Below are 15,805 nucleotides of genomic sequence, written 5' to 3'. Positions count from 1 at the left end.
GCTGATGACCCATGTTAGCTACCTCGCCCTCAGTCATTTCTAGTCTCTGCTTGTCAGCAGGAGAAATCATGAGATTGTACCCAGCCTGTAAACAGGAATACACTAGGATACTTAACAAATCTGCATGATTTTTTTTTAAAAAAACCACAAATGTTGTATTTGATAAATCTTACTTCATCAGCAAACATAGTAAATAATATTACCATGGGAGGCAAGGCCAATCAGCTTACTGGAGCTATAAAATGTTATTCCATGGAGTGGCAGGATGCAAGATCACAAGCAGGATTCTCTATGCTGAGTTACCCATCTCAGCTGTACTGTCATGGAGGAGAGGTGCTGAGTGAAGGCCAAGCACTTGAATAGAAATAAGACCTGCGCCACTCTCACATCCCAACAGCACTGGGAGACGTTCGAAGCGGACCACTCATCCATCCTCTTCAGTGTGGATAATGCATGCTGTAGGAAGACCAAATAATTGGGATGGAGAAAAAAGACCTTTGAATGGGGTATCTTGGGTTGCTCCAATGGCTGCTTGAAAAGTGCACTCCATGGTTTGACACTAATCATTGCACCAGGAAGTTCCCAGTTTCAATCGTTGGTCTGGCAGGTCTCAGCTATGGGCTTCATTGTCACCGACCTTGGGAAAGGGGCAGGTGGGAGATCAGCTAGGGTTGCTACCCTGATCCTTATCTTGGTGAAAAATGTGAACGAGGACATCCGGTGAGGACAGCACCAGCCTTGGCTGGGTGTCTTACTTCCATCCCCTGACACTCATCGGCATGAAGAATGGTGAGGTATTGGAGGGCTGCCAGTGCCCGTGAAATTGTATCCCAGCACAAGGAACACAGGAACAGGAGTAGGCCATTCAGCCCCTCGAGCCTTTTCCGCCATTCAATTAGATTATGGCTGATCTGTATCTTAACTAATGAGCCTTTGCCTTCAGAATAGGAAAGTAAGGGGAGAAAATTAACTTTTTAAAAAAAACCCTCAAAATAAGTTGAAATTTCAGGATGAGCAGATATTTGGTATTAATGATAATTTGGGCTGTTCATAAGACAGGTCTAACAGCCACATTTGTTAAGCTGAGGCATTTCTACTTTCACTATGAAGCTGAATGTTGTTTTCAGTTTCAGTGCAGTTCTACCAATTCAAGTACAAAATTTCATTAATTTGCACTAACAAATCCAAATTACTTCATCCTTTTTATATTCACTAGCATTCAAAACATAGCTGACAAAGTAAAAGAAAAATATGAAATGTCATTAAAAATAAATAAAACTAATACTCCAGAAAATAACCAGCTATATCAATGGTCTAAATTCAGTAGCTTTTTAAAAAAAAACGATACCCGATACCCAGTCTTGGTGCAGTCTCAGATGCACTGTTACGTTGCAGTCATTTGGCACATTTGTTTGAATTAATGTAAAATAGTAGAAAATGTCTTTTGGAAATTAGTCAAATGTATATTAAAAATGGGAAAGGCATAACCAGGGGTACATTAATTATGACCGGAATTATAATGACAAATGTAAAGGCTGGTTTGATATTTTAAATATAATTGTTGGCTCGAACTGTCATTATCACATGATATTGTATAGACTCCCTGTTCTTTCTTTTGAAGATGACCTTTGCAGTTGGATTCAGAAGCTGAACAAACTGCACAGTATAATTAAGACAGACTGTAAATAGCAGCAATATAAAAGTGAGGGGTTATAAACAAGAGACAGAGGTAAATAGTCAGTACAATTAATTACAGGTACATCTTAGCACAGGCACTCATTTCATAAGACACACTCTCCTGACTGAATGCACAGCCGATGTAGCAGTGAGAGGCCATATTGCCCAGTGACCAACTGCAAATTATTTCTCAATAAGTCTGCTGTGAAGTCCCATATATTATTGCTTTCGTGTTAATATTCTCATGCATCAAGGACAAAAATTTGCACCGTCAGGCCAGGGACCACCTGGGTAGTCACTGCTGAAACAAAAGCTGACCAAAAATAAAATTAAGAACGGCATGAAATTAAGGCAGTAAAAATTATAAACGGTAACAGGTACCAGGGAACGTTGTCATGGCTGTGTATCAACCTTATTGTTTGATGACCCTTGTTCACTTCCATCATTGCCCCTCCTTAGCTCAGAGTACATTAATTCTTTATCTGCTGAACATTTGAAGTCCTTTTTTAAAAAAAATGCTGGAGGGTGTGGTAGCATAGTGGTTATATTAATGGATTAATAATCCAGAGAATGAGTGTTCAGTTTTCAATCACACCACTGCAGTTTGAGAATTTGATTTCAGTTTAAAAGAAAATCTGGAAATAAAAAGCTGCCATCAGTAAAAGGGACCATGAAGCAGTTGAATTGTGGCAAACATTCAGCTGGTTCACTCATTCCTTTTAGGGAAGGAAACCTGCCATCCTTACCCAGTTTCGTCTATATGTGACTCACAAAAGAAAGACTGCCACAGAAAAAAGTGGAATTGCAGTCCAAACCATTATCCATCAATCAAAGCAGTGTTTTGTGCAAATTAATCCATGGGAATGGGGCCACATACCGTGATTCTTATCATTAAGGAGATTTTTTGTGGCAGGCAGAAACATCTCCAGTAGCTCTGGTACTTTCCTGATTACATGTACAGCAGCCAGCGCAGCCTGTGAACAAGACATCAGTCAAGAATGAGTCATTTCTGTAAGCACCAGATACAATCAAACAGCCAATCCAACCTTTGAAATTCTTGCAAAACACAAAGCACTAAGTTTTGCCATTTTTAATTCAATTACCATGAAGTCTAATATACAAGATAACTTCATATGCACTTTGACTGCTAAACACAAGCTATTACTAAAATCATATGAAAAACTTTGGTCCACTGTGACTTCTATCTCCAGATGTTTCATTTGGACATCATTCATGGTAGGAAGTACACTGTACCCTTGGGACAGGGGATACAAGAGTTTAATGAAGGAACAAGCTACTCTACATGGTGCTGTCAATGGCCATTGCAACCTCATCTGTCAGTGCTTGCTGCTGCCCAGCATCCTTAATAGATCAAATACAGCCGTGGTGCTTATCAGGGGTTTAGCGAAGCTCTTCTGCCTCTGCCGGGGTTGCACAACAGCACCCAATAACGGGTCATTTGCCTGCAGTCATTGGTGCATTATTGGGGTTGCTAAATATAAAGCAGCAACTTATATTCAGCCATAAAAATGAGAGCATTGTTCAAAACAGAGCTGTAAGCTAGATTCAATAATATTGTCAACCACTGCAGTTTCGACTGAAAGCACCAAGATGGTATGAGTAAGTTCATAAAAAAATATGAAAAATTGCAGTTTCCTACATGAAGTGCTTCAGGGCTAAATGTTCAAAAAAAACTGGAAGGGACTTCCCTGCCTACATTGCAAAAATTATAGAAACAAAAAACAATAAGACAGTGACGGTCTGGGAAACCATGACTTGATGTTCGGCGGTGGGGTCATGGTCCAGGGGGAGGTAGGAGGTGGTGTCGGACAGTTGTCGGTCAGCCTCCGCAAGGTAGAGGTCTGTTTCCCAAACAACAAGTGTCCCCCCCCTTGTCAGCAGGTTTAATGACAATGTCAGGATTGGACTTGAGAGAATGGAGTGCTGCACGTGGAAAGGGTGGGGGAGTGGGACTAGCTGGATTGCCCTTGCATAGGGCTGGCACGGACTTGATGGACCAAATGGCCTCCTTCCTTGCTGTAACCTTTCTTTGATTCTAACTCGCAGAACAATTTAAAAAGCACAGCTACAAGTGAATGAGAAAACTGAATTTGGTAACAATGTCTATTCAACTATTCCCCTGCAGCTTTCAGACAAATATCTGACAAGGCAGGAGGTGCACTGTTTCGTAACAATAGGGGCATTACACCATGTAATGCAAAACCTCTTATCAGGGCCAATGATTTATAGCGACTGGAAAAGTCAAATATTTGATTGAAACCCTCATCCATATCTTTGTAATCTCCTGACCAGCTTCCCATAAATTTGAGCTCACCCAAACGCTGCCCATATCCTGCTCACCCATCAACACTGTCCTTCATTGGTTCCTGGTCCCTCAAAGCCTTAAATTTAAAATTCTCATCCTCATGTTTAAACCTACCCTATCTCTAACCTCCTCCACCGATACAATCTCACCCCAAACTCTCCATTCTTCGGACTTGCCTCAAATTCCCCACCTCCCTTCACCCCACCAGTGGTGGCCATGCCTTCAGCTGCCTTGACCCCCCATCTCTGGAATAGAATTCTTAAACCCTTCTAAACTGAAGGGTAAAATTCTAAAGTGGGTGCAGGAACAGAGAGATCTGGGGGTATGTGCACAAATCGATGAAGGTGACTGGGCAGGTTGAGAAAGCAGCTAAAAAAGCATATGGGATCCTGGGCTTTATAAATAGAGGCATAGAGTACTAAAGCAAGGAAGTTATGATGGGCCTTTATAAAACACTGGTTCGGCCACAACTAGAGTATTGTGTCCAATTCTGGGCACTGCACTTTATGAAGGATGTGAAGGCCTTAGAAAGGGTGCAGAAAAGATTTACTAGAATGGTCCAGGGACAAGACTTCAGTTACGCAGATAGACTGAAGAAGCTGGGGTTGTTGTTCTTAGAACAGAGGTGGTTGAGAGGAGATTTGATAAAGGTATTCAAAATCATGAAGGTCTAAACAGAGTAAATAGAGAGAAACCGTTCCCATTGGTGGAAGGGTCAAGAACCAGAGGACATAGATTTAAGGTGATTGGCAAAAGAACCAAAGACGACATGAGGAAAAACTTTTTTTTTTTTTAAACACAGCGAGTGGTTAGGCTCTGGGGTGTACTGCCTGAGATGGTGGTGGAGGCAGATTCAATCGTGGCTTTCAAAAGGGAATTGGATAAGTACTTGAAGGGAAAAAATTCGCAGGGCTACGGGAAGAGGGCGGGGAGTGGGACTAGCTGGATTGCTCTTGGAGAGCTGGCACAGGCTCGACAGGCCGAATGGCCTCCTTCTGTGCCGCAACCATTCTATGATTCTGCCTCTGCACCTCCCCTTCTTTCTTTAACACCCTACTTAAAACTCACCACTTTAATCAAATATTTGGTAACCCCTACTTTTGGTATCTTTCTTTAGCTTGGCAACCTTACTTTAAAAATTACATCCCAGTGAAGCATTTTGGGATGTTTTTCTATGTTAAAGGCACCAGATAAATTGTTGATTGGTGTAAAGATATCAAATAATTTGCCATTATTCCTACTCATAAAATCACTTATCCGAATTCTCGGACATCTTTTAGCTCAGCAGTTCAATTTGAGCTGGCGTGTCATTGCCTGCTGTTATGACTCTCCTGTACTTGGGATATACCATGGGTACCATGGTTTTGTTGCAATGTTTCTAATTGTTGGCTAATAGATTTTCTTTTTACTTAAAAGTTTTTTTTTAAAATCTTACTTATGTTAATCTAACAGTCTGTTGTTCAATTTGATATAATTTCAGTTTAACTAACTCTGTTGTAAGTTCCACTATTATTTCAGTCCTTGCCAGAGATTTTTAATTTTGAAGCCTCTGGCTGACATGAACTCTATGTGGGCTTTAGTTCCTGCTTCTCTTTGGAGATTTCCCTGAATTCTTCTAGTAAGTTTGACTTTTCCTGTAATTTCGATGGGTAGAAGTTCCTCCAAGTGCACCTTCCTGAATTTTGCGAGTAGTTAACCATTACTGGTGAAGAGTTCAGTATTTCTCTTCCCTCTATCTGTAATGAGTCAGGCATGGTGGTAACTGACTACATATCCACAGATGGGCCTAGCTTATGTTGCCTTAAATAGATCCTGCACTCCGGCTGGACCTTTTAGATTTTTTTCACAATAGTGCAACGGGAACATCAATTACCTATCTGGAAGAGGAGCTTCTACTGAATCACTGAGCAAATTACTCAAACACTCCAAGCAAACTCCTTTTCTTCCTCAGGTTTCACAATGTCTGTTGCTGCAAAATATATGTGCCATAGCTTTACCTTTGTTGTTTGGTATGGAATGCAGCTATAATTCCAATTTTACTAGCTCACATAGTTCAGGGTAAGTTCGCCATTTACCATGGCTCACTTCATTAACATTTGAACCTCAAAGGTCACACAAGGAAACAGAAACCAAGCTTGATCTCGATTGGATATGGAATCATAGAATGGTTACAGCACAGAAGGCCCATCGAGCCCGTGCCGGCTCTTTGTAAGAGCAACCCAGTTAGACCCATTCCCCCGGTCTTCCCCGTAGCCCTGCAAATTTTTTCCCTTCAAGTATTTATCCAATTCCTTTTTGAAAGCCATGATTGAATCTGCTTCCACCACCCTTTCAGGCAGCACATTCCAGATCATAACCACTCACTATGTAAAAACGTTTTTCCTCATGTCGCCTTTGGTTCTTTGCCAATCACCTTAAGTCTGTGACCTCTGGTTCTTGACCCTTCCAACAATGGGAACAGTTTCTCTTTATTTACTTTATCTAAACCTTTCATGATTTTGAACACTTCCGTCATATCTCCTCTCAACTCTCTCTGCTCCAAGAACAATTCCAGCTTCACCAGTCTATCCACATAACTGAAGTGTCTCATTTGGAACCATTCTAGCAAATCTTTTCTGCACCCTCTCGAAGGCTTTCACATCCTCCCTAAAGTTCAGTGCCCAGAACTGGACACAATACTCCAGTTGTGGCCAAACCAGTGTTTTATAAAGGTTCAACATAACTTCCTTGCTTTTGTACTCTATGCCTCTATTTATAAAACCCAGGATCCTGTATGCTTTCTTAACTGCTTTCTCAACCTGTCCTGCCACCTTCAATGATTTGTGCTCATATACCCCCAGATCTCTCTGTTCCTGCACCCCCTTTAGAATTGTACCATTTAGTTTATATTGCCTCTACTCGTTCTTCCTGCTAAAATGTATCACTTCGCATTTTTCTGCGTTAAATTTCATCTGCCATGTATCCACCCATCCCACCAGCCTGTCTATGTCCTCTTGAAGTTTATTACTATCCTCCTCACTGTTTACTACATGGCCAAGTTTTGTGTCATCTGCAAATTTTGAAATTGTGCTCTGTACACCCAAGTCCAAGTCATTAATATATATCAAGAAAAGCAGTGGTCCTAGTACCGACCCCTGGGGATCACCACTGTATACCCTCCTCCAGTCCGAAAAACAACTGTTCACCACTACTCTGCTTTCTGACCCTTAGCCAATTTCATATCCATGCTGCCACTGCTCCATTTAATTCCATGGGCTTCAATTTTGCTAACCAGTTTGTTATGTGGCACTTTATCAAATGTCTTTTGAAAGTCCATATACACATCAACCACATTGAATTTTTTGTGGAGGGCAATCAAGTTAGTTAAACATGATTTGCCTTTAACAAATCCGTGCTGGCCCTCCTTAATTAATCCACACCTGTCCAAGTGACTGCTAATTTTGTCCCAGATTGTTGTTTCTAAAAGCTATTGGATCTAAGTGAGTTAACACATGGCTCAGTGGGTAGCACTCACCTGAGTCAGAAGGTTGTGGGTTTTTAGTCCCACTCCAGAGACTTGGGCACAAAATCTAGGCTGACACTCCAGTGCAGTACTGTTGGAAGTGCCGTCTTTCAGAAGAGACATTAAACAGAGGCTCCGTCTGTCCCCTCAGGAGGGCAAAAAAGGTCCTATGGCACTATTTGAAGAGCAGGGGAGCTTCCCCCGGTGTCCTGGCTAGCATTTATCCCTCAACCAACAGCTAAAACAGATGATCTGGTCATTTATTTCAGTGCTGTTTGTGGGAGCTAGCTGTGTGCAAAATGGCTGCTGCATTTCCCACATTAAAACAGTGACGACACTTCAAAAGTACTTCATTGGCTGTAAAGTGCCTTGGGACATCCTGAGGTCATGCTATATAAATGCAAGTCTGTTTTTCTTTACCTACTGTTAAATGGGCTTGTTGGCCTACTAGTATGATTCTCAACATTGGTTGAAATGCAAGTGATCCTGGGTTCAAATCACAACGGTCCTGTTCCTTCCTCCTTTTCCCTCAAACATCATTACTATTAAATGCACTGAAATGGAAAGGTCCAATTTTCAAGCATGATTTTATTCAGTCTTTTGCACAAATAGGAAACCCTGGGTCTGTATTCATTTCATATTCCCAGATTGAGTCCTTGAGAACTTGCTGTCGGCCATATGCACTAGGGATCACGTGACTTTTGTGGTAAAAGCACAAAGACTGTGGGGCTACTACTGAGTGATGGCTCCCACCTTGGGGCTTCTGGGCTCCCTCTAACAATCCTCGAGGTAAGGGAGAAGGGGCTTTTAAGTAATTCTGAACCTCAACTATGTGTCGAGAAAGGCAGGTTCCATTTTCTGTTTCAAAAACAGAAAACACTCAGCTGTTCAGGCAGCATCCTTGGACAAAACAGACAAGTTAATGTTTTAGGTTCAGCCCCTTTTGACAATGGGCCCACAAGCGAAACTTAACTTGTCTGTTCTCTCCAAGGATACACTAGCTATGTATTTCCAGCATTTTCTGTTTTTGTTTCAGATTTCCAGCATCTGCAGTATTTTGCTTTTTGTTCTATTTTCTAATGTATGGACAAGCTGTTGCATGAAGTCATCTATTTTCTTAGAGTTGCATCCTTCCTCTTGCACTCTTCAGTGACACGCGTTGTTGCTACCCAGCCATTCAATTGTTTCTTTTAAGCTGACTGTTGCAATACCTCTTTGTATTCAATACCCTTTTGAAGTAACCTGTGTTATCTCGTCCTATTTGGTTTCCTTCCACCCAAACTTTGTACTTAAGTTTTCGATGTGGAAATACCTTAATCTGATAGAGAACACAATCACTACTGTTTAGTCTTTCCATTTTCAGACTCGCTAAAAACTATTTTGTGCATTTAGAAATGTCTACGTTTATGCTAGGTGGGTTCTTGTATTTTAATAGCAGCAAATAACTTCTTTAAAATTCCAGGAGGCGAGATCTCCAGCTGAAACAGTTCAGCAGCCATGAGTACCAAATCAACTTAACACAAGTTGGGAATTAGATTTAAGAATCAAGTCCAATTACTTCTGGCCAGCTCTGTAGATTGTCCTTTTAAATTCACTTGAGAAGTGCTATCGGTTGCTCCCTATAGCTTTGCTCCTAACAACTTACATTTATATAGCACCTTTAACTTAACAAAATGTCCCAAGGCGTTTCACAGGAGCGTAATGAGACAAAAATTGACAACGAGCCAAAGGAGACATTAGGACAGATAACCAAACGTTTGGTCAAAGAGGTAGGTTTTAAGTAGCATGTTAAAGGAGGAGAGGAGTGAAGAGGCAAAGACGTTTGGGGAAGGAATTCCAGAGGTTAGGGCCTAGGTGGCTGAAGGCACGGCCACAGGTAGTGGGGGTTGCGCAAGAGGCCAGAGTTGGAGGAACGCAGAGTTCTCAGAGCGTTGAAGGAGGTTACAGAGATAAGTAGGGGCAAGGTCATGGAGGGATTTGAATATGAAGATGAGTGTTTTAAAATTGAGGCTTTGGTGGACCAGGAGCCAATGTAGGTCAGCGAGCACAGAGACTATGAGTGAGTGGGTCTTGGTGTGAGTTAGAATACAGGCTGCAGAGTTTTGGATGAGCTCAAGGTTATGGAGGATGGAAGATGGGAGATGGGAGGCTGGCCAGGAGAACATTGGAATAGTTGAGTCTGGGAAGTATCAAAGGCATGGAAGTAAGTTTAAGCAGCAGATGGGCTGAGGCAGGGGCGGAGACAGGCGATGTTACGGAGATAGATGTAGGTGGTCTTTGTGATGCAGAGGATGTGGAGCTCCAGGTCAAATAGGACATCAAGGTTGCGAGCATTCTGGTTCAGCCAGAAACTGCGGCCAGGGAGTGGGATGGAATTGATGGTTGGGGAAAGGAGTTTGTGGCAGGGGCCGAAGATAGTGGCTTTGGTCTTCCAAATATTTAATTGGAGGAAATTTCAGTTCATCCATGACTGGCAGCAGACAAGCACTTTGACAACAGAGAGGCAATGGAAGGGTTGAGAAAGGTGGTGGTGAGGAATAGCTGGGTATCATCAGCATACATGTGGAACCTGACACTGTGTCTTTGGATGATGTCGCCAAGCATGTAGATGAGAAATAGGAGGGGGCCAAGGTTAGATCCTCGGGGGCATCCAGAAGTAATCGTGTAGGGACAGGAAGAGAAGCCACTGAAGGAGATTCTCTGGCTATGACTGGATAGCTAAGAGTGGAACCAGGCGAGGGCAGTCCCACTCAGCTGGACAACGGAGCAGAGGTGTTGGAGGAGAATGGTGTGGTCAACCACGTCGAAGGCTGCAGACAGGTCGAGAAGGTTGAGGAGGGATTTTGCACCACCATCAGTCAGAGGACGTTTCAGTGCTGTAGCAAGGGCAGAAACCTGATTGGGAGAGGTTCAAACATGGGAGTTGCTGGAAGATGGGCACGGATTTAAGGCAACAACGCACTCAAGGATGAGAGAAAAGGGTGGTTAGAGATGGGGAGGTAGTTTGCAAGGATAGAGGGTCAAGTGTGTTTTTTTTTGAAGGATGACAACAGCACATTTAAAAGGGAGCAGGACAGTACCCAAGGAGATGGAACCATTTACAATATCAGCTAGCTAACTCAATTTGCAGCTGTTTACCTTTAGTAAACAGTACAAAGAAAGGCACCTTAACTTTGTACTACTGCATGCAGTAGTACATACAAAACTGCATTTCAGTCCTTGATTTCTCAGCAAGAGTTCGAGTTCACTCAGCTGCACTCTAGCAAAGTTCACTGTGAAATGTGTCTGGTTGGCTTGCAATCTACAATATAATAGCATCAAATTCAAATCCCAGTTCAAGAATTTTACCCAAAATGTAGAAGAGATGAACACCAAATATCCTACAACCCCCACCATGTTGTCTTGGAAGTAGTGTATTTAAAACTCCAAGATAAAGCCTGCATTCATAGAATCATAGAAAGGTTACAGCACAGAAGGAGGCCATTAGGCCCATCGAGTCCACACTGGCTCTATTATGCAAGAGCAATCCAGCTGGTCCCACTCCCCCGCCCTTTCCCCGTAGCCCTGCAAATTTTTTCCTTATTCAGTTCCCTTTTGAAGGCCATGATTGACTCCGCCTCCACCAGCCCCACTGGCAGCACATTCCAGATCCTAACTACAAGCTGTGTAAAAAAAAAAGTTTTTCCTCATGTCACCTTTGGTTCTTTTGCCAGTCACCTTAAATCTATGTCCTCTGGTTCTTGACCCTTCTACCAATGGGAGCAGTTTCTCTATCTACTCTGTCTAGACCCTTCATGATTTTGAATACCTCTATTAGATCTCCTCTCAATCTTCTCTGTTCCAAGGAGAACGACCCCAGCTTCTCCATTCTCTCCACGTAACTGAAGTCATTCTAATAAATCTCTTCTGCACCCTCTCTAAGGCCTTCACATCTTTCCTAAAGTGCAGTGCCCAGAACTGGACACCAGTACTCCAGTTGTGGCCGAACCAGTGTTTTATAAAGGTTCAACGTAACTTCCTTGCTTTTGTACTCTTTGCCTCTATTTATTAAGCCCAGAATCCCGTATGCTTTTTTAACCGCATTCTCAACCAGCCCTGCCACCTTCAATGATTTGATACCCCCAGATCTCTGTTCCTATACCCCTTTAGAGTTGTGCCCTCTAGTTTATATTGCCTCTCCTTGTTCTTCCTACCAAAATGTATCACTCTGCATTTTTCCATATTAAATTTCATCTGCCACGTGTCCACCTATGCCACCAGCCTGTCTATATCCTTTTGAAGTCTATCACTATCCTCCTCACTGTTTACTACCATTCAAGTTTTGTGTCATCTGCAAATTATGGCCTGTACACCCAAGTCAAAGTCATTAATATACATCAAGAAAAGCAGTGGTCCCAGCACCGGCCCCTGGGGAACACCACTGTATACCCTCCTCCAGTCCGAAAAACAACCATTCATCTCTCCTCTGTTTCCTGTCACTTAGCCAATTCTGTATCCATTTTGCTACTGCCCCCTTTATTCCATGGGCTGCAATCTTGATCAGCCTACCGTGCCGCACTTTATCAAACTCCTTTTGAAAGTCCATTTACACCACATCAACTGCATTGCCCTCATCTACACTCTGTTACCTCATCAAAAAACTCGATCAAGTTAGTTAAACACGATTTACCTTTAACAAATCCCAAATCAATCCACACTCATCCAAGTGACTTAATTCTGTCCTGGATTATCGGTTCTAAGTTTCTCCACTACTGAGATTAAACTGACTGGCCTATAGTTGCTGGGTTTATCCTTACACACTTTTTTGAACAAGGGTGTAACATTTGCAATTAGTGGAAGGTTATCAAACAAATCTTCCCCTATCTCATCCCCTTTCAAATCAACATGAAAATTAGGTCAGGTTCTGCTGCTTTATATCTAGACTAAGATAAATAACACACACGCAATACCCAAATTGGCTTCTTCCAGAGTTATGTACATAAAACAGTCCAAATATTTTAATTATTGGCCAGATCAAACCAGATTAGTCAACAGCAGAACCACATTCCAACAACGAGCAAATTGAAACTTGCCAGAGAGATCAGAGCACAAACGGGACATAGGACCAACACTACTTTATTTAACTACAATTGCAAGGATGTGGACAATGCAATCACAAGTTAAGTATCGGTGATTGCAATAAAGGTAAATTGATTCTTAAACCACAAATTAACAGAACCTAAATCATAAGTTTAACAGTAACTTATTTGTAAACATCCAACTATCTCCACGTTAGCTGGGATCTGCTTCGTAACAATACACGTTATGTTCAATGTCAAAGATTACAACACACTGAGTTTAAGTTCAAAGTCTATATTTAGTGAATCACTGGTAGGCCTCCAATATTAAGGCTGTTTCTTAGTGATGAGCATAAACTTGTACAAGCTCCCCAGGAGTAGCAGCAGGGCTGGCATGTCAGACTGTGCTGCTCTCCATTGTGATACTCTTGGAGTCACCTCAGACATGTCTGTGGGATGACATCAGTGTCGTCTTTCTTCCTATTTTGACCAAACCCTCCAACACCTTTCACTACCTTTCAGAAATCATCTCCACTTACATGGAGAGCCTAATCTTCAATACCTATCATTGCATCTTACAGCACAGGAGGCCGCCACTTCGCCTATCGTGCCGGCTCTTTGAAAGCTATCCAATTTGTCCCTCTACCCTGCACTTTCCCCATAGCCCTGCAATTTTTTCCTTTTAAGTATATATCCAATTCCCTTTTGAAAGTTACTATTGAATCTGCTTTCACTGCCATATTAGGCAGTGCATTCCAGATCATAAAAACTCACTAAAATAATTTCTGCTCATCTTCCCCCTGGTTCTTTAGCCAATTATCTTAAATCTATGTCCTCTGCTCACCGACCCTCCTGCCAGTGAACAGTTTCTCCCTATCTACTCAATCAAAACCTCTCATTCGGGATTCTTTAGCCACGTCTCCGTGGAAAAAAGACTTGGATACACGAGATTTAAATTTTTTTCCATACAAATGCTGCCTAAAAAGGTGTTGGTTTTTAAGTTGTAAACAATTTTACAACACCAAGTTATAGTCCAGCAATTTTATTTTAAATTCACAAGCTTTCGGAGGCTACCTCCTTCCTCAGGTGAACGATGCTCAGCCTAATGCTGAGTTGCAATTCCGTAGGCAGATGAATTGTAATTAATATGCAAGATAGGAAGCGATTTCTTTCAGAGATCAAACAATAGGCAATTCATTAGCCATTTCTGGTCAACCAGGAAGACATCCAGCACCTTGGTGTTGACCTGATTTTGTGGATCAGGAAGCGAGGCTTTTAAAAATCTGGGCAGACACCAAACGAGGAAGTCCAGTAGCAGCAGGCTGCAAGGAGAGAACTTCTTCCCTGGTCAGGGAGAGTCCGCGTTTTACGTCAAGTAAAGGGCCCACCGAAGCGGCCTAGCATACGCACTCTCTTTACCTTTGTAACAGTACATGAACAAAAGTTATACTGATTGTACCAAGTGTCTCACAGACGCATTGTTCTGTATGATTTTCTTACTATGGGACAAAGCAGCTTACGAGTCATAAAATGAACGTCATCGCAACTAGTGTTAACTCTGTCTGCCTTTAGAGAGACTGAAGGACTGCATGTGCACAAGACATGACGATTCAGTCCAGAACAAGATGGATGTACAGTTACACTCCTGGGTCCCACTACAGTGCTAAAGATAGGGCAGTGGGAATCAACTTCCACAAAGAGGTGACTGGACCACTTAAGGGAGCGACTGACACCACTGAACCAGAGTAGATCTTTGCAGCAGATCCGAATTTGCAACAGCATTCTAAGAACGAAAATCCCATTGCAGGTAATCTAACCAAAGGCCAATTTGGTTACAAGGGCCCCTTTCTAATTTGTCACTCAAGTACACAGACATGTAATAGAAAGTTGTGACTGTCAGTCTGTGGGGGCTTTAGCAAGATAGTATGTTATACTGATAATGGAGTCATTACACAATGCCAGTCACATTACTGTCTGGTTTGTAGTTCTTATCTAGGGCCCAAGGCCGCCTGACACAAAGAGGAGTCGTTGCTTGTTTGGCCGACATCAGCTGGTTCTTTGTGTCGAGTTATTTTGTCTGAACACTAAATTATGTAAGGGAAGGAATTAGTCACTGTAGTTGGACTAATGGGAATTAACTCCTTCAGTTAGACCACCATTTTACAATATTCTGGAATTTTTACCAGTACGTTACAGGTATAAATTCTATGATTATGGTTTGCATGCAAAAATTGACACAAATAAGTGGTCTCAACTATTGTATGTTCCTTTACCTATATATTTTACACTTTTAAAAGCAAAGCACCCAGGGCACAGGAAGCCAAAAGCCAACAAGCATGGCACTGAAGGAGGACTGAAGGTCACAATATTGGAAAACTCTGGTGGTAGTAGAGTCTCTTGGGGTATGATAGCATTGAAGTCCTCTCAGCGTCTTGGGAAATAAGGGTGGGAAATACTACAATGCAGGAGCGTGGAAGGGGCTGGCGTTTGGCAGTTCTGAAGCAGATCCAGAGTCCCATGAGCACTACATAAGAAATAGGAGTAGGAGTAGGCCATATGGTCCCTCGAGCCTGCTCGTCTATTCAATCAGATCATGGCTGATCTTAGACCTCAACTCCACTTTCCTGTCAAATCCCCATATCCCCTAATTCCCCGAGAGTCCTAAAATCTATCTATCTCAGCCTTGAATATACTCAACGTCCTCTGGGGTAGATAATTCCAAAGATTCATAACCCTATGACTGAAGAAATTCCTCATCTCAGTCTTAAATGGCCAACCCCTTATCCTGCGACTATGCCCCTAGTTCTAGACTCTTGTTTGGGTTCTGCCAGGACCACTTGGCTCCAGACCTCATTACAGCCTTGGTCCAAACATGGACAAAAGAGCTGAATTCCAGAGGTGTGAGAGTGACTGACCTTGACATCAAGGCAGCAATTCACCGAGTGTGGCACCAAGGAGCCCTAGTAAAATTGAAGTCAATGGGAATCAGGAGGAAAACACTCCGGTGGCTGGAGTCATACCTAGCACAAAGGAAGATGGTAGTGGTTGTTGGAGGCCAATCATCTCAGCCCCAGGACATTGCTGCAGGAGTTCCTCAGGGCAGTGTCCTAGGCCCAACCATCTTCAGCTGCTTCATCAATGACCTTCCCTCCATTACAAGGTCAGAAACGAGGATGTTCGCTGATGACTGCACAGTGTTCAGTCCCATTCGCAATCCCTCAGATAATGAAGCAGTCTGTGCCC

At 42.5% G+C, this 15,805-nt stretch overlaps 1 protein-coding gene across 1 annotated transcript in view; it reads right to left on the bottom strand.

Annotated features, from left to right (window-relative positions):
• Positions 1-15,805, bottom strand: part of LOC137335333 (AP-1 complex subunit gamma-1-like) — a 133,486-nt gene that overhangs the window by 75,141 nt on the left and 42,540 nt on the right. Inside the window, exon 5 of the mRNA XM_068000661.1 lies at positions 2,555-2,651. Within this exon, the coding sequence (XP_067856762.1) occupies positions 2,555-2,651 (97 nt within the window). The remainder of the gene's footprint in view (positions 1-2,554; positions 2,652-15,805) is intronic.

The sequence above is a fragment of the Heptranchias perlo genome, chromosome 19 (assembly GCF_035084215.1).
Source record: "Heptranchias perlo isolate sHepPer1 chromosome 19, sHepPer1.hap1, whole genome shotgun sequence".
In the NCBI taxonomy this organism is placed as follows: Eukaryota; Metazoa; Chordata; class Chondrichthyes; order Hexanchiformes; family Hexanchidae; genus Heptranchias; species Heptranchias perlo.
This window is presented reverse-complemented; position numbering and strand designations above follow the sequence as displayed.